This window comes from Podarcis raffonei, chromosome 18, assembly GCF_027172205.1.
Source record: "Podarcis raffonei isolate rPodRaf1 chromosome 18, rPodRaf1.pri, whole genome shotgun sequence".
Lineage (NCBI taxonomy): Eukaryota > Metazoa > Chordata > Lepidosauria > Squamata > Lacertidae > Podarcis > Podarcis raffonei.
The window spans coordinates 12,208,828-12,227,569 of NC_070619.1; the positions used below are offsets into that span (position 1 = coordinate 12,208,828).

Here is an 18,742-nt window from a genome sequence, read left to right on the forward strand (position 1 = left end):
GCGAAGGTCTGGGATCTCAGTGACATCGACAAGGACGGCCACCTCGACCGAGACGAGTTTGCCGTGGTAGGTTTATCCAACGCTTGGTCGCCGGGTCCGTGCTCTCTCCGATGGAACCTCCAGCCGCAGGCGCAGTCTATCTCAGTTGCCGGGTTCTCATTTGCCCACGGTGGAGGGGAAAGTGCCAAGCTTTCCCACGGCGCCCCCTCATCTTGGCACAGCCTCTCTGCCCCCCATCCTCCCCTTGTCCCCCCCTCCCCGCAGACATCTTCTCCCTCTCTGGGCCCTTTCAGGATTTAACCTTCAGGATTTAACCTCCTTCCGTTGGGCCTGTAAGACAGAGCTATTCCACCCGGCCTTTAATTTGAATTCAGCCTGATCTTTTATTTCCCTTCTCTTCCCTCCCCTTTTATGAAGATCACCCGCTCTGAGACCCCACAGCTAATTCTCCCCTGGTCTCCTCCCTGGCCCAAGTAGGACCAATTCAGCCAGCTAGCCCTGGGGATTATCTGATTGATTTTTTAATTTTATTGTTATTCGTGTTTTTATACCGTATTTTATGCTGCTTTTATAATTAAAGTGTTTTAAATTTGTTGTTGTTGTTTCCCAAAAATTTTTTATTAGTTTTCCAAATTTATAACAAACAAATAGAAAAAAAGAAAATCAAAAAACAAACCAACAAACATTTATCCACTTTTGTTAACATTGTCAGGTGACTTCCTCAAGTCCCCCGGCTGAGTTTACATATAAATCATTATAACAGTTTTCCAAAACTATTTTCACACAAAATTTACTTGGTCAATTAACATATTTCTTTCTTTTTGTTTTCAACTTTAACATAGTGTTTTACATATCATGTTTTCAAATCCTAGGCCCATTTGGTACTCGCAAGTACTTCTATTTATATTATCTTAACATATTTAGCTAAATAGGCTTTGAATTTCTTCCACTCCTCCTTGGTCCTCCCTCTGGTCACGGACTCTTCCGGTCAGGTCAGCTAGCTCCCAAAAATCCATCATCTGCATCTGCCTAAAGTGTTTTAAATTTGTTGTTAGCCGCCCTGAGCCCAGTTTTTGAACCGGGAAAGGCAGGATTTAAATTTTAAAAAATTATTATTATTATTTCAGGCAATGCACCTGGTCTACCGTGCACTGGAGAAGGAGCCCGTTCCGCCTGCCTTGCCCCCGCCCCTGGTGCCCCCCTCCAAGCGGAAGAAGGCGCCCTCCCTCCCCGGGGCCGTGCCCGTCCTGCCGGCCAGCCCCCCGCCCAAGGACAGCCTGCGCTCCACCCCTTCGCACGGCAGCGTCACCAGCCTCAACAGCACTGGCAGCCTCTCGCCCAAGCACAGCCTCAAGCAGGCGCAGCAGGTAGGGATCGGGGCCTCCCCGCACCCCGGGGGGGGGCAGATCCGGTCCTTGAAGCTGGAGGGGGCCGGCTGCTCACATGATGCAGACTTCAGTACAGTTGGACTGCGGAACTCACTTCCACTTGAAGCGGCGGCAGCTTCCCCGTGAATAATTTCGTGAGATTTGTGCGCTGCTAGATTGCAAAAAGTGCCCCACCCCGGAATAAGAGATCAAGAAGAGCATAGGCTTTAAGAAGATTGGAAAACCTTTATTGAATACAGCGGTACCTTGGTTCTCAAACTGAATCCGTTCCAAAACCAAAGCATTCCAAAACCAAGGCGCTCTGCTTTCCCATAGAAAGTCATGCAAGGCGGATTAATCCGTTCCAGACTTTTAACAACAACCCCTAAAACAGCCATTGAACATGGATTTTACTCTCTAACGAGACCGTTGAGCCATAAAATGAAAGCAATAATCGATGCGCTGTACTATAAAATAAATAAGACAGCATTGTAGATAATAAAAATGAAAATTATCTTTTCTTACCTGCACTGATGACGGTCATTGTTCGGATGGGGGTCTTTGATCCATGTCCACAGTCACACAATCAATCAATTAATCAATCAATCAGTAGCTGAACTGACCAAGCCGCTGTGTCAGGGTTCTGCTGATTCCCCAGCAAAGCCTCCACAGGCAGGGCCAGTCTACCTTAGAATGGCAGGCAACCAGAGCCCGTTTCTCTCTGGTTTGGGTGGGTATCTTGTTGGCTCTCGGGAGGCCAGACCCGAATGAGCCCCCCCCAAGCGGTTTTTTAGGGCGCCCAGAGGTCCCACGCCAAAGTCTGATTTTCTCATTCCAGCCGCCCGCGTCCTGGGTGGTCCCCCTGACCGACAAACTCCGCTACGACGAGATCTTCCTGAAGACGGACCTGGACTTGGACGGCTTCGTCAGCGGCCTGGAGGTGAAGGACATCTTCATGCATTCGGGGCTGTCCCAGAACATCCTGGCGCACATCTGGTAATAATAATTAGTAATAATAATAATAATTTATTTACTCCTAGTCCATCTGGCTGTTTCCCCAGGCACTCAACAGAATATTAAAAAAGTCAAACATTAAAAGCGTCCCTAAACAGGACTGCCTTCAGATGTCAGGCAGTTGTTTATTTCCTTGACATCGGACAGGAGGGCGTAAGGATCCTTCGCCCTCTTTCTCCTGAGTCACCAGGCTTTGACCTGGGGTCCCAGCTTCACCCTCCAGAAGCATCTTCTGCCTCCATGAGGACCAGAAACGTGCGTTATCAAGCTCAGCTGCTTCGCAGGCAGAAATCTCCTACCTGCAGGCTCGATTGGTGAGCTTCTGGGTCCCTTCCAACCCTGGAATTGTACGCTTCTGCGGAAATATCCCTGTATTCTGAAGCCATACTGAGCTGGGTTAGATAGATAGATAGATAGATAGATAGATAGATAGATAGATAATTTAGTACGGTCGGAGGCCAGCTTATAAAACACACTTGGGGGTACAGTCCCAGAAGGAAAACACACAGTTAAAACAATGTACAACAATAAATTTAAAATAAGCGTTTAGACGCTTAAAACTTTAAGATAAGCTACCGCAAAGAGCTGACCCAGAGTCACCCATGAAACCAAGTTTGGGGATTTTCTTAACAAACTAGTTTGAGTCGGGAGATGGTCTGCGCCTACAGATCTGTACACAGAATGTGGCCACCATCCGGGTCGTCTTCTGGTCTTTGCCTAACAGGAGAAGGTCGAATTTTTGCTTTTCCGGGAGGTCAGTGAGCCTCACCAGTAGGGGATCAATGGTCTCACTCCGTGCCTCTTCCTAAAAGGGACATCTAAAGAACAAGTGCTCTGGGCTTCCTATCTCCCCCAATGAACAGGCGCAAAGTCTCTGAGCATATGGGACTTTTTAAAAGGATCCTTCCAGGACCGGCGAGGGCAGAGCGGAGCTTCTGGCCAGTGTAAAAGCCCTTCTTGCATATTTGGATACGAGAAAGAAGAGATATGCTGCCGGTGTGGCTATATATCTCTCAATTTCTCCAATTTTATAGTCGGGGCACCTTGAGCAGTCCTGTTTTCTCTCAGTGTCTAAGATTCTTTGCCTGACCATAGCTTTTGCCTGGCCCAGCCCCAGACTTGGAAGGGCTCGAGGGGCAAAACCCAGTTTCTGAAGGGTGTTCAGGACTGCTATCTGCCAGCCTGACTGGAACTGGTCGCAGAGGATCAGTGGGGCTATTCAATGTCAGCCATTTGTGGATTGATTTTAGGCAAACTGAGCTGGCTTGATGGAGGCAGCTTCCTACAAGGCTCCTTGGAGGGGAGCAAAAAGGTGTGGGAGAAATATAATAATAAAGGATGATTGACGGCTCCTCGCTTCCAGGGCCTTGGCGGACACGAGGCAGATGGGGAAACTGAACAAGGACCAGTTTGCCCTGGCCATGCACCTCATCCAGCAGAAAGTGAGCAAGGGCATCGACCCCCCGCAGGTCCTGCTGCCGGACATGATCCCCCCGTCGGAGAGGACCGCACCTGCCCAGGTGAGCTGCTCCGGGATGGCCGCTCCCCGGATCAACGAAACCGCAGGCCCCTCCCGCGTTCCAGGCCCTAGCAGGTCTCCGACAGAGCAGGACGGGGCTCCCTTCCTAACCCCCTTCTCTCCGTCCCAACGCCCCCCACACCGCCCACCTTCTTGCCCGGTCCTCCCCACCCCGGCGCTGACTCTTTCCCCCCCCTCCGCTGCCCCCCCTTTGCCGCCCTCTCCAGACCGTCCCTGGCTACTTGGCTTCCGTGGGAACCGAGGTCTCGACGCTGGCGGAAATGCGTCGTGTGAGTAGGACAGCGGGGATCCCCGGAACGTGGCGCTCCCCCCATCCCATTTTCCTTTTTTGCCTGCTCCAAAAAGCACGAAGGACCCTCTGGATGTGGGGCAGGGGAACCTCTCTGAATCTCTCCTTATCCATCTATCTACTGATTTATCTATATCTATCTATCATCTATCTTTCTATATATCATGTCTGTCTGTCATCTATCTATCATCTATCTATCTATCATCTATCTCTCTATCTATCATCTGTGTATATATCTATATCTATCTATCATAGCTATTTGTCTATCATCTATCATCTATATCTATCTATCATCTATCTATCTATCTATCTATCTATCATATCTATCTGTCTGGCTATCATCTATCTATTATGTCTGTCTGACCTCTTATCTATCTATCTTTATCATCTCTATATCTATCATATCTATCTGTCTATCATCTGTCTATCATCTATCTACCTATCTATCATATCTGTCTGTCTGTCATCTATCGTCTGTCTATCTGCTTTCTCTCTCTCTCTCTCTCTGCTTCTTCTAAACGCATGTTCTTCTTTCTCTTTTCTTCTCTACCCTGCTACCTCAACCTCAGCCCTCCAGATGTTTTTGGCCCACAACTCCCATGACCCCTAGCTAGCAGGACCAGTGGTCGGGGATGACGGGAATTGTAGTCTCAAAACATCTGGAGGGCCGAGGTTCTATACACTAAGTCTGCAAGCTGCACATATTCTGCCGTCCTAAGCCAGCCTTCCTCAACCTCGCCCCTCCAGATGTTTTGGGACTACAGTTCCCATCATCCCTGACCACTGGTCCTGCTAGCTAGGGATCATGGGATTTGTGGTCCCAAAACATCTGGAGGGCTGAGGTTGAGGAAGCCTGGCTTAAGTCGCCCTTATGCTTTTTAATTTCTGCGTCGACACTGTGTTTGCACCCCTGATGGTTTGCATGCTCCTTGCCCCCCTTTTCTGGTTGTATTTGGGGGGGTGTCTGTGTGCTCCCCAATTTTCCCGGCCGGGGTGTAGCCTGACTTGTTTGGGCTCCTTAACAGGACAGCTCCAGTTCCGTCGGCTCCGGGGGCGAATTCACCGGCATGAAGGAGCTGGATGACATCGGCCAGGAGATCGCCCAGTTGCAGAGGTGGGTGGCGTTTGGGGCGCTGGGGGTCCTGGGAGGGGTTCAGGCAGCATGAGAACCCCCCCCCCAAAAAAAAGTGCTGCTGACCAGGATGGATTTAATTTAAGTCCAACCCCCAAAGACGGAGAATCATTTGAGACTGATTTTACTCACGTGACCTTTCTCCTTTTTTATGCAGAGAGAAGTATTCCCTTGAGCAAGAGATCCGAGAGAGGGAAGGAGCGATTCGGCAGAAGACCAACGAAGTACAGGTAAAGCCTGTTGGGGGACCCCGAGGGTCATCCAGCCCAACCCGCTGCAACGCGGGAAAGTCCTTTGTCCAACGTGGGATTCGAACCCGTGACCCTGAGAACAAAGAGTTTCAGGCTCTACCTATCAAGCTTATCCCAGCCGTTAAACCCCAAGAGAGTGGGGCCCTAAGCTATAGCCTGTTTAGCTTATACGTAAATCTGGCACTGGCATAGATAGATAGATAGATAGATAGATAGATAGATAGCTGGATAGATGAGAGAGAGAGAGAGAGATGGCTGGATAGATGATAGATAGATAAATAGATAGTAAATAGATAATATTTTGGAAATGTACATCCAGTGGTTTTTTTCCTTTACATTTTTGGGGGGGCCCGCAAGAGAGTGGGGCCCTAAGCTAGAGCTTGTTTAGCTTATACGTAAATCTGGCACTGGGAGAGAGAGAGAGAGAGAGAGAGAGAGAGAGCTGGATAGCTAGAGATAGATAGATAGATAGATAGATAGATAGATAGATAGATAGATAGCTGGATAGATGAGAGAGAGAGAGAGAGAGAGAGATATGGCTGGATAGATGATAGATAGATAAATAGATAGTAAATAGATAATACTTTGGAAATGTACATCCAAATTAAAGGGTTTTTTCCCTTTAATTTTTTTGGGGCCCCCAAGAGAGTGGGGCCCTAAGCTAGAGCTTGTTTAGCTTATACGTAAATCTGACACTACCCGCCAAAGCCGCCTTCTCCTCCCTCCTCCGCAGGAGCTTCAGAACGACCTGGACCGGGAGACCAGCAGCCTGCAGGAGCTGGAGGCGCAGAAGCAGGAGGCTCAGGGCCGCCTGGACGAGATGGAGCAGCAGAAGGCCAAGCTCAAGGACATGCTGAGCGACGTCCGGCAGAAGTGCCAGGAGGAGACCCACGTGGTGAGTGGGGGGGCCGGGAATTGCCCACGCTCCTTGTGCCGTGGGAAACCAGCGGTACTCCCTGCCACAGGATCCCCCCCCCTTCTGTTTCTAAGAATTGGGGTTTTTTCCCTCTCCGTGGTTTTGTTTTCCCAACTCCGCTTCTGTTTTAGTTTTATTTGTTGAAGTTGTATAATCCGTCTTGCTTATGATTTATCAGTTCAGCCAATAAAGCAGATAAATTATAAACAGATAAATTATAAATTCAATCAACAAAGTAGGTAAATTATAAAGAGATAAATTGTAAATTCCATCAATAAAGTAGATAAATTATAAACAGATAAATTATAAATTCAATAAATAAAATAGATAAATTATAAACAGATAAGTTATTTATACATACATACATACCATGCTCCGTACAGAGATTTTACCGGTCAGGGGGTGTGTGCATTTGCCTTGCGGAACGGCTGCCTATGCGTAATTTTGGGGGGAGCCTTGTGTCATCTGTTAACGCGTATTAATTCTCTTCCGCCCCCCACCCCATAATGTTTATTAAATTTTCTGTTTTACGTTTTGGAATGTTCATTCGCACAACCGTAACATGTCAACGGCTTCTCCTCTTCTCTTGTTTGTTTTGCAAAACGCAAATCCCTGCGTATTTTATGCAAGCTTAATAATAATAATTCGTTCATTCATACCCTGCCCATCTGGGCAGCTTCCAACAAGAGATTAAAAATACCTTAAAACATCAGTCATTAAAATCTCCCCTAAACAGGGCTGCCTTCAAATGTCTTCTAAAAGTCAGAGAGTTGCTTCTTTCTTTGACATCTGACGGGAGGGAGGGCGCCACCACCGAGAAGGCCCTGCAACGCGTGTAAATTTTCCGCCCTCTTCCTCTTCTTGCAAACCGGGTTGCGCCCCCCCCAAAGACCGCCTTTGCCCTTCCAGATCTCGTCGCTGAAGATGCAGATCCAGTCTCAGGAGTCCGACCTGAGATCCCAGGAGGACGACATCAGCCGGGCGAAGTCGGAGCTCAGCCGGCTGCAGCAGGAGGAGTCTCAGCTGGAGCAGAGCATTCAGGCCGGAAAAGTCCAGCTGGAAACCATCATCAAGTCTCTGAAGTCCACTCAGGAGGAAATCAACCAGGTGGGGAGGTGGGACCCCAAACTGGGGCGGCCTTCAGGAGACACCCCCTTCCCCCCCCCCAGGGCCAAGACCTCGCTCCCAAATTTCCGCAGGTGTTTCCTCAAACGGCGGCCGTGCCTGGGATGGGGAGCAGAGTCACAGGTCTTTCCTGTGTTATATATTTTTAAAAACTGCCCCCTTTCCCTTATGGGGTATCCAAGAGCCCGTCTAGAGTCTATAAATGGGTATGGGGTATCCCCGTCGGTAGGAGGAAACGACAGAGGCCAAGCAGACGACACAAAAGGAAAGAGGGATGGGGAGGGAAGAGGAAACCAAGCGAGCTCAGGCTCTGACTCTTCAACTTGTCGTTTCTGCAACCTCCAGGTGTAATATCTGGTTATGCAATGCGAGAAACGTGAGGCTGGACTAGGCAGATCTTTTCGACGAGTTATTTAGGAAATAGCATTTTTGCGTGCTCTTGTTATAAGAAAAAATCTTCTCCTAGAGCACGTCTAGAGTCCTTAAGTGGCTTCCCTATCGGTAGGAGGAAATAACAGAGGCCAAGCAGACGACACAAAAAGGAATTCAAACCGCTTTATGCATTGCACATCTATGCTTGCAGACCACCCTATTTTTCTGTGCATAAGACTATATTCCACCCCCCATTTTTTTCAAGTTTATCATTGTTTTTTATCCGCCCTGTTCCCCCACAGGCGAGGAGCAAGCTGTCCCGCTTGCAAGAAAGCCACCAGGAAGCCAACCGGGGCATTGACCAGTACAACGAAGCCCTGAACGGGGTGCTTGGCGGCAGCATGACCAACCTGGCGGATCTGAACGAGGGGAACCCCCAGAAGGAGCGGGGCGGCAGGTTCGGGACCCTGGTGAGGCGCTGGGCCAATTCCTCGTGGGAGCAGGCTTTGCTCAACAATGACTATAATTTTATTATTTGTATCTCGACCACCCAGCTACTCTGGGCAGCTTCCAGCACATATAAAAAGCTTAACACCAAGCGTTGAAAACTTCCCTATACAAGGCTGCCTTCGGATGTCTTCTTAAAAGTCAGATTTTTTTATTTCCTTGGCATCTTGTGGGAGGGAGTTCCATGGGGCAGGGCCACCACCGAGAAGGCCCTGTGCCTGGCTCCCTGTAGCTTCACTTCCCGCCCCGAGGGAACCGCCAGAAGGCCCTCGGGAGACGGACCCCGGCGTCCGGGCTGGACGATGGGGGTGGAGGCTATGTGGGGCTTTCAAGATGGGCACCGATGCTTTGAATTGCGTCCAGGAACATACACTGGGAGCCAAGGTAGGCCTTTGGAGGGAAGTTTTTAATGTTTGGTGTTTTATTGTGTTTTTAATAGTCTGTTGGGAGCCGCCCAGAGTTGCTGGGGAAACCCAGCTAGGTGGGCAGGGAATAGATAATAAATTATTATTTATATAGATTACTATTTTAAGGCTGAAGCAGGGAGGGCGTCCCTGGAACCGAGAATATTATTATAATCACCACCATTATTATTAAGTCTTCTCTCCGGCCCTTCACCACGACTTCCGTGGCGATTTAGAAACACGAAGCCAGTTAAGCAAATCAGCTGCCATTGCAGCCTTGCAGGGGTTGGGCTACAGGACCTCAAGAGGGCCCTCCCGGCTCTGCACACCTGCAATTCCATGATTCTTTTGGGGGTTTCTCAGCAGAGGTCAGCCGGATCCTTTAGCCGGGGGTCCTGTCCAACTCTTGACGACTCAGACGTGAACCTGGCGGGGTCTTTGGGGGTCTGCTTTGTGTCTGACTCCCTTCTCTCTCCCCCCTCCCCTCGGCAGGACGACCCGTTCAAGAACAAGGCCCTCCTGTTCAGTGGCCACACACAGGAGCTTCCCGCGGACCCTTTCCAGGCGGAAGACCCCTTTAGGACGGACCCCTTCAAGGGCGCAGACCCCTTCAGAGGCAGTGAGTGGCGACGGGGGGCAGTGGGCCCTGAACCGTCTCCCGCCACGAGCCTAGCCTGGTTCCTCCTCTTAACTGCGCCCCCCTCTCTCTTCCTCCCTCGCCCAGGTGACCCCTTTCAGAACGACCCCTTTGCGGAGCAAGCCCCCGTGGTTGCGGCGGCGGTGGCAGCGGGTGAGATAATAATCAGAATAATTTACTATTTATACCCTGCCCATCTAGCTTGGTCTCCCCAGCCACTCTGGGTGGCTTCCAACAATAGATTAAAAAGACATTAAGACATTAGTCTTAATGACATAATGACATAAGTCATTAAAAACTTCCCTAAACAGTGCTGCCTTCAGATGTCTTCTAAAAGTCAGAGAGTTGTTTATTTCCTTGACATCTGGCGGGAGGGTGCCACCACCGAGAAGGCCCCCTGCCTGGTTCCCTGTAACCTCACTGAGTCAGGCGGAGAGGCAGCGACTGGCCCAAAGTCACCCCCAGTGAGTTTCAGGGCCGGGGGGAGATTTGAAGTAGATAAATAGGTACTGCTCCGGCAGGAAGGTAAATAGCGTTTCCGTGCGCTCTGGTTTCCGTCATGCGCCAGAAGCGGTTTAGTCCTGCTAGCCACACGACCCGGAAAGTTGTCTGTGGACAAACGCCGGCTCCCTCGGCCCGAAAGCGAGATGAGCACTGCAACCCCAGTGTTGCCTTGGACTGGACTGAACCGTCCAGGGGTCCCTCTAATTTAACCTCCTTAGCAAAATCGATGCTGATACATGTGCTGGTCCTCGAATCGCTGCTCCGGCGTCGCTTTTGCTTCCCCTGCTTGCGCACGAACCCCAAATTTAGTGTTTCACCCCGGAATCCCCAAAGGCCTCTGCAGCGGTGTGGGGACAGGTGTCAGTCTCTCGCCTCCCGGAGAGGCCATCTGACTCCCTCCCTTCCTCTTCACTCTTCGGTGAACGATTCGCTCTCTCCCCGCAGATCCCTTCGGCGGAGATCCGTTTAAGGAAAACGATCCCTTCCGTGCCGCAGCGGCGCCCGACGATTTCTTCAAGAAGCCTGAGAAGAGCGATCCGTTCACCGCCGACCCCTTCTCCAAAAACCCCACGCTGCCCTCCAAGGTGAGGACATTTCGGGGGGAAGGGGCTTTTCTCTTGACGGCTTTGTTTCGTTCGGGGGGGTCCCTCGGTTCCGTTCGGGGCCGCAGGATCCTAAGCCCAGCTGCTTGGGGGGCCCTGCCGTGAAACCCTCCTTCTCCTGCCCCTTTAGGCGAACTTATTTGAAAACAGCGACCCCTTCCAGTCTCCAAGTGTCGTCGCAACGGCTCTGAAAGGGCCAGGTAAGCCCACGGCGGGGGGGGGGGGTTGCCCCACGCCGTCGGGTGTCCGTCCACCCCCCCGTCCCCGCTCTCCAAGGATTCAAACTCGGCTCCGATGCTTCGGTTAAGCTGCCCGGCGTTAATTTCTTGCCGAAAAAACACCGGTGGGGTGTGAATTCTGGAAGGGGGGAGCCCTGTGCAGGAGGGCGGTTGTTTAGTTCAGGGGTTGGGGGGGGACGGCTTGCAAGTTACTGGGGGGGGGGGAGAACAAGGGCTGCCTACCGGAATCCTGGCCGGGGACACTGACCCCCCCTTTTGATTTCAGATCCTTTTGGAACGCTAGATCCCTTCGGAAGCAGCAGTTTCAACAGCGGCGGGGGCAGCAGCGAAGGCTTTGCCGATTTCAGCCGGATGTCGAAGGTAAACCCTTCTCCCTCCCCAGATTTGTGGTGGCCGCTTAGCCCCCCTGACTTACAAATCCCCAAATTCCCTCCTCTTGAGTTCCCTCCACAGGGGCGGAATCCCACCCCCACCCCCAATCAAATCTTGCCCAGCCTGTGACCCGCTTCCTGTCGGGTCCTGTAACCCTGGGGTTTTTTTAGGGGGTGGGGTGAGAATAAAACACTACAAAACTACTCGCAAAAGAAAAAGGAGGGGAGCAACACCGACACGTTCCCCCTCCTATCTCTGGTTCTACAAATACCTCGGAAATTGAGCAGAAAGCCCGTCCGACTTCCGAAAGCGTTCGTGAACTGAGGCGCGGCTTCCGATTGGCCGCGGCGAGCTGCAGCCAATCGGAAGCTGCGTCGGGTGTTCGGGTTCTGAAAAACGTTCACTTCCGGGTTTGAGGCCTTCGGGAGCCAAAACGTCCGAGTACCAAGGCGTTTTGACAACCAAGGTGCAATTGTACTGGAAACTTGATTTATTTGGGTTTTTTTAAGCTGGGGGGTAGGGTTCATTGGGGTGGGGGGGCCGCAGCATTGGCCCCCTCCTCCCCGCAGCTCCAGCCTTGCATGCTTAGGTGGCAAAGGCTCCCTTGATCTTTGCCGCTTCTTCAATTCCATCTAGGAATTATCACCGCCCTCTCCTCTCCCTCGGCCCAGCCCTATATATGAATGAATTCCTTAGCCCCACAAGAGGTGCATTTTAAATAAAAGGACACATTCTACTCATGTAAAAACACGCTGATTCCCAGACCGTCCGCAGGCCAGATTGAGAAGGCAATTGGGCCGGATCCGGCCCCCGGGTCTTGGTTTGCCTACCCATGATCTAGCAGAAGGGAATCTCCAGTCTCAGCGGCTGAAACGCTTTTCTGCCACAGGGTGGCGTGAAAGAACCTTCCCCCTGCTGCCCCGTTCCATTTCAATTAAAAACATTAAACCCCTGCTTTTCATTCAGAAATCCAGCCAAAAATAAACACACAGTGGTCCCTTGGTTCTCAGACTTAATCCGTTCCGAAACCAAAGCGTTCCAAAACCAAGGCGCTCTTTCCCGTAGAAAGTCATGCGAAACGGATCAATCGGTTCCAGACTATCAGTAGCTGAACTGGGTTCCACACAGTCACAAAAACAAATGAAGCGAAAAAGCCTCAAAATACAAAACCACAAAATAATGAGCAAAAACAAAAGTGCCAGAATTAATCCCTTCCGGGAGTCCGTTTGACTTCAGAAATGTTCGGAAACCGAGCCGACAGCCACGTTGGACATTCGGCTTCTGAAAAACGTCCAAAAACCGAAACATTAATTTTGGGTTTTGGCGATTGGTTATTATGGAAGAAGATGCGCTGAAATGAATGGGCCCAAGATACGTTCTTTGTTTGCATTTCGTGAAATCCATGCACACCGCCTTGTTGCAAAAACAACCCAAAACGTCTTAAAGTAGTTTGCGAAAGGATGAGGTGATAAAAACCAAGGAATGTTTTGCAGCAGCGCTTTAGAAACGTACAAAATTCAAAACAATGAGATGGATTGAAATTGCGCCAACTTTTTAAAGGACGTTAGAGGGGGTTTTAGTGACAGGTGAGAATTTGATACTAGAAAAGAGCGGAGGTGGGAAGTCAGTACGGGAAAAGACTTAGCCATTTGATTTGTGGGGAAAATGGAAATTCAGTTAAAATTCTAATGGGCGGTGGGGGAAACCATACAAAAGTTGAAATATTAGGACAGATTAAAATTGCGCCAACTTTCTTAATGTCCTGGGGGGCTTGTCTGAACGAGAATGCCTTTAAGCGGGCACCGGAAAGAGTCTGTGTCATGAGGCAGAGAGTTCCAAAGGGCTCATGCTGGCGCAGTCCTTAAAAAAGCAGGACTGGAGGAGGGGGGGTTGTAAAAAAAAAAAAAGGAAATCCAGTAAACAATTTTACCGAATTTTAACCCGTTTCAGCGGGTCTACTACTCGTGAGCCGGTGCTGAGTTTGGGGGCGGCCTGTGGAAGCGGATGTCCGCCAGGTCTCCTCTGGTTGGGACCGGCCTGTGTCGGAGTCAGCCTGCCCCCCCCCCCAATGTCAGGCGATTGACGGGCGGGGGGGCTAGCCGAGGACCCGAACACCACCTGATTCGCAGACCCCTGTTTCCTCGTGGTTTTGCTCCGTTTTGGGGGGCATACCTGCATCACTTTCCCAGCTGTCGCAAAGCTTGGCTCCACCCGGTTCCTTGCTCTCTTGCTTGCAAACCAGCGCCTCTCTGGGTCTGCCTCTGTGCCCCCCCCTCCGCCACTCCAGAGCCCCCCCCCTTATTCCTTCCTGCCCCTCCCTCTCTCTGCAAGCCCCCTTTCCGCTTCTGCCTCTCTGTCTCTCTCTTTGCAGCTGCCGGCTTCCGACCCGTTCTCGGCCTCCTCTTTCGGGGGCTTCCCGGACGACCCCTTTAAGGGCAAGCTAGACACCCCCGCCCTCCCTCCGAAGAAAGGCTTGCCTCCCAGGCCCAAACCGCCCAGTGGTGAGTCTTCTCTGCGGTCCTCCTCCTCCCCACCCCCTCTTCGCGCTGGGGAAGGGGTGGCCGGCCGTCACGGAGGGTGGGCTGGGGGCTGCCTTTGTCTTGGACGCTCTATGGTGGGGGGGCTGGCCTCTCTCCCTCCCTCTTTCTCTCTCTCTCTCAGACATGCACTTGCCCCCCCATTGCACTCTTCCCCCCCCCCTTGCTTTTTACTAGAATGCTTGCCGGTTCGCAGCCAAACTCTGGGGCAGTGTGTTGGTGTGTTGGGGGGTGTCTTGGGCCAGGGTGGGTTTGATTTAAATCAAATCGGTTTAAATCACGGTTTAAATCAAATCAATTAAATCACAGTTTAAGTCAAATCGCTTTAAATCACAGTTTAAATCAAATCAACTTAGGTAAAGGAAAAGGGACCCCTGACCATTAGGTCCAGTCGTGGCCAACTCTGGGGTTGTGGCGCTCATCTCGCTTTACTGGCCGAGGGAGCCGGTGTTCAGCTTCCGGGTCATGTGGCCAGCAGGACTAAGCCGCTTCTGGCGAACCAGAGCAGCGCACGGAAACGCCGTTTACCTTCCCGCCGGAGTGGTACCTATTGATCTACTTGCACTTTGACGTGCTTTCGAACTGCTAGGTTGGCAGGAGCAGGGACCGAGCAACGGGAGCTCACCCCGTCATTGCAAGGATTCGAACCGCCGACCTTCTGATCGGCAAGTCCTAGGCTCTGTGGTTTAACCCACAGCACCCCCCACGTCCCTTTCAAATCGACTTAAATCATGATTTAAATCAAATTGGTTTACATTACCGACAATTATACGAAACATAAAGAAGACAACAAGAAGGGTTTAGCTACAGGACATCCAGATTTCGAAAAGGAGTGGTAGAAGGGAAAACTAAATTGCTGAAAGGGGCATAACAGTATCTTGTTAGAATGGGAGGCGAAAGATGAAGAGGTGAAAGCGTTAATGATTAAATGGGCGCAAGATGTAGGCCATAACATTACGCTGGAAAATTGGGAAAGGTTATGCAATATAGACTTAAATTTTACAGATTGTTCTTTACTGAAAGAAAATTACATGGAAGATGATGTATAGATGGTATGTAACACTAGTACAATTTGGGGAAATGTATAAAACTGGCTCAAATTTGTGTTGGAAATGTAAGGGAAAGGAAGGGACTAACCTTCAGTTATCCAATAGGTCGTTAAACATTAAGAACTTCCCTAAACAGGGCTGCCTTCAAATGCCTTCTAAAAGTCAGGTAGTTGTTTATTTCCTTGACATCTGGTGGGAGGGCGTTCCACAGGGCAGGTGCCACCACCGAGAAGGCCCTCTGCCTGGTTCCCTGTAACCTCGCTTCTGGCAGGGAGGGAACCGCCAGAAGGCCCTCGGGAGAGGGACCCCGGTGTCCGGGGTGGAGATGCTCCTTCAGGTCTACTGGGCCTTTGAGGCCGTTTAGGGCTTTCACGGTCAGCACCAGCCCTTTGAATTGCACTCAGAAAGCCCCCAAGGTAACGCCCCAGGCAGTATCCAAGCATCATAACAGGTATTCCCCACACCTGAGGTTTCTAGTTCCCAGGAACATCACGGCTTCCCTGGCCAGTAGCCATCAATGGCTTTCTCCTCCGTGAATTTGCCGGGTCCCCGTTTAAAATTTGCAGCCGCTAGGGTTATAACTTACTGACTTTTTTTTCAACTTTCCTGCATCCTAGTGACAAACCTTTGCTGAGAAAAACAAAATAATTCTTCTCCGTTGCGGGGAGGGGAAAAGCCACCCCGAAAGTTTGAATCGCCGTGATGTAATGTCACGACTCCTCTAAGTATTAGCACTTTTTAAAAAAGCTTTATGGAGCTTTTACAGCTGCCTCGGGACTTCCTAAAATGGTCAGAGAATGTCCTAGAAGAATCCAAAATATTGGTCTATAGAAAAGAGCACACAATACCAAGGGATTTACTATTAATATTAATATTATGTTTTTAGATATGCCGTAAGCCACCCAGTGCGGCTGGGGAAAGCCAGCCAGGTGGGCGGGGTATAAATGATAAAAGCATTATTTTTATTTTATTTTATCATTTACTGATTGATTCTGCTTGCGGCAGAAACAAAGGCAAGCTGCAACCTTGGTTTATTCTAAGGGACGTGCAATCGACAAAACGCCGGACAAGTCTTAGAAAACCTGCAAGCTCAAATGTTTTTCCTGTGTCGTGCAATACTCGCTCTGCATACGACATTATACAGTTCCATTGACAAAAATCGATTGGTTTCGGGGTGACCTCCCCCCCCCCCGAAGGTTTGGGAAATGGCAGTTCATGTCTTTGCTTTTGGGGTTTATCTGGCTAAGCTATAGGAACGGGAGGTGTGAAAAAATACTGTATTTTTTGCTCTACAAGACTCACTTTTTTCCTCCTAAAAAGTAAGGGGAAATGTGTGTGCGTCTTATGGAGCGCATGCGATCCCTCTTGCTGTTCTGGCTTGTGAGATTCAGAATATTTTTTTCCTTGTTTTCCTCCTCCAAAAACTAGGTGCGTCTTGTGGTCTGGTGCGTCTTATAGAGCGAAAAATACGGTGGCTTTAACTAGTGCCCAGACATCGCTGGGCACCGAAATGCACCAATCCTGGCTCCCCTGTCGGAGGCAGGAAACCCCAGCCTCTGAAAACAGCAAGGGGGGGGGGCAGTTGGTGCTGCACTTGGGGGGCACCTGGCCAGCTGTGGGGCCCCAGGGGCCCGATCCAATTGCTACTGCAGCGCTGGCGAGGAAGCTGCACTGGGACTGGACCCTTCCCCGGCCGAGCCCAGAGAGTTCAAAAGCAGTTATTAGGAGTTGCCTCCTCCTTCTCCACCTCCGTTCTCTCGTTCCTGTCTTCCCTCCCTTTCATCTGCTTTTTTGCACCGGCTGCTGATAAGAGATCTCCGTCCTTGCCACTAACTAGCTTCTGCTGTTGAGTGTCAAAAAGAGAAAAACAGATTTTATTTCCCCCCTCCTCTCTCTCTCTCTCTCTCTCTGGTATGTGTGTGTGTGTGTGTTATTCTGGTTCTTTAAAAGGGCAGGAAGTCTCTGTGTGGGTGTCAGTGATTGCGAAGCCTCCCTGGGGCTGCTGCCACCACCATCGTGGGACCATCTGCAGCCGCCCCACCCTCAGCCACTTCCTCTCTCTGCGGTTGGCGCTCACCAGCAATATCGGGGCCCTGGCCTGCGCCGTCAACCAGGCACAGCCGCCGCTGACTTGTGGGGTGGGGGGGTGGCCGCCTCCTGCGGCCCCTGATGGGGCAGGGGCTGCCCGTCCTGCAAAACACCCCCTGCCCTGAAAAGGGAGACCGTCAGGGTTGGGGGAAAGGGAACAGGGCGACTGCTCCATGAGAAAAGCACGCAGCGTTCGGGGCTTCTTAGAGAGGAGAGGGGATAAAGATTTGTAGAATTACGCACAGCCTTCGCTCCTGGCGCTAGAACTCCCACAGAGCTGAATATTGAGGGGTTCAGGGCGGATTGTGTTTTTCTTTGAGGATTTGTGTGTGTGAGAGAGAGCGATATGAAGCAAACGAGCGAGGGAAGACACATACGACGTTTCCGTTTTCGATTCGTCCTTTTCACAGTTTGCATTCGGTACAAGGCACCCTTGTAAAGAAGGTGTAGGGTTGGACTGTGGGACTCCCTGCCACAGGAAGCGGCTGCCAACCTGGGTTAGACTGATTCGAGGAGGAGGCTCCCAGCTAGAACGACTCAGCTCGGCCTTCACAGTTGAAACGGCGGTCGCCCGAAACCTCAAGAAGGGAAAGGGCTGCGGTTCAAGACCCCGGGGCCGGGGTGTAGAGCACAGCGTTTGTGCATGGGATCGGGGCCTTGCTGCAGCCCTGAGTGTGCTCTGCGGCTCAGGCCTGCTCTCTGTTTGAGGGACCCCCTTCCTCCCGTGGGCCAGAGAGTCTGGCCGGAGGCGCTTTGACCGCTGCTGATCTGCGATCACGGCAGGCCAATTTGCTCCCGGCTGGTGGGTCGCTTGGCCCAGGCGCCTTGGAACGGGGGTCTCAGAAGGTGCTGCTGGTTCCGGGAGACTTTGATGTGTAGTTCCGTAAGCTGCTGCTTTGTGGGGGTCTTTCGCTCGGCCAGTTTTCAGAAGCTGGCCTCCGGGGTTCACGAGTTTGCTTTGTTGTGGTCAGCTTTCGAAACCCGCCAGCCGCGTTTTGCACCCGTCGCCCACCGAGCGAAGATGCCCGGGTGCCAAGACAGCACCTGACGTCCCTGCCATCTGGGGGGGTCCTTGGATCTGGCCCCTTTTCACACCCTTAAGACCCCACCCTGTAGCATTCCGTGATATTTTATCCGCACAACCGGAATGAATTTTGGGGACCAAAAAATGCTTTTCCTGACGTTACAGCAAATTGTCGCTTGTCTTCGCATTCCCCTTCTCACCGTTGGGGAGAATATTCCTACGTTATGAAAGGTCCGTGTCGCCATTCAGAAAAAGGCAGGAATAAGCCAATATCTAGGCAGTCTGTCTCTGGATAAAGTGAGTTTCCTTATTTTAAGTTCTCAAAGCTCAGTTCAAGGTTGTTCTCTGAACTAGCCAGATGTTTAGCTGAGAATCCATCCCAGTCCATCCTTTGGAAAATAAGATTTCGGAGCCGTCTTGCCCCACAAAATGGCAACTGGACATTCTGTTTTGGCGACGACAACCCTGGTTTAAGGCTCTAACTCTGTGATCTAGGGCAAAACCCCACAGAGTTCACCCTTGTTCTGTGCTGGTCAGGCTGAGTCCAGCTTTGGGTGTGCCCCATTTAAAGCGGGGTGGGCCAGGATGGCGGGTGGGGGGCTGGAGGCCAAGCCTGCATACACCCCTTTCATTTTAAGTACACCCCTTCCAAGGGGGAAAAACATAGAATCCTGGAAGCTGTAGTTTGGTAAGGGTGCTGGGAATTGTAGCTGTGCAAGGGGCAAACTACAGTTCTCTGAGGAGGGGGTGAAAGAGGGGGGGTGATATAATTT

At 51.0% G+C, this 18,742-nt stretch overlaps 1 protein-coding gene across 6 annotated transcripts in view; it reads left to right on the top strand.

Annotated features, from left to right (window-relative positions):
- The window catches only part of EPS15L1 (epidermal growth factor receptor pathway substrate 15 like 1), a 37,206-nt gene that overhangs the window by 9,962 nt on the left and 8,502 nt on the right, over positions 1–18,742 (top strand). For 3 of the 6 annotated variants that reach the window (XM_053372364.1, XM_053372370.1, XM_053372367.1), the window contains exons 8-23: positions 7–66; positions 1,128–1,367; positions 2,206–2,363; positions 3,745–3,901; positions 4,128–4,190; positions 5,236–5,324; positions 5,500–5,572; positions 6,327–6,488; positions 7,419–7,616; positions 8,309–8,476; positions 9,410–9,536; positions 9,642–9,707; positions 10,503–10,642; positions 10,791–10,860; positions 11,165–11,259; positions 13,643–13,772. In XM_053372364.1, the coding sequence (XP_053228339.1) occupies positions 7–66; positions 1,128–1,367; positions 2,206–2,363; positions 3,745–3,901; positions 4,128–4,190; positions 5,236–5,324; positions 5,500–5,572; positions 6,327–6,488; positions 7,419–7,616; positions 8,309–8,476; positions 9,410–9,536; positions 9,642–9,707; positions 10,503–10,642; positions 10,791–10,860; positions 11,165–11,259; positions 13,643–13,772 (1,996 nt within the window). The remainder of the gene's footprint in view (positions 1–6; positions 67–1,127; positions 1,368–2,205; positions 2,364–3,744; positions 3,902–4,127; positions 4,191–5,235; positions 5,325–5,499; positions 5,573–6,326; positions 6,489–7,418; positions 7,617–8,308; positions 8,477–9,409; positions 9,537–9,641; positions 9,708–10,502; positions 10,643–10,790; positions 10,861–11,164; positions 11,260–13,642; positions 13,773–18,742) is intronic. The other 3 variants (XM_053372368.1, XM_053372369.1, XM_053372366.1) reach the window with 2 other exon arrangements.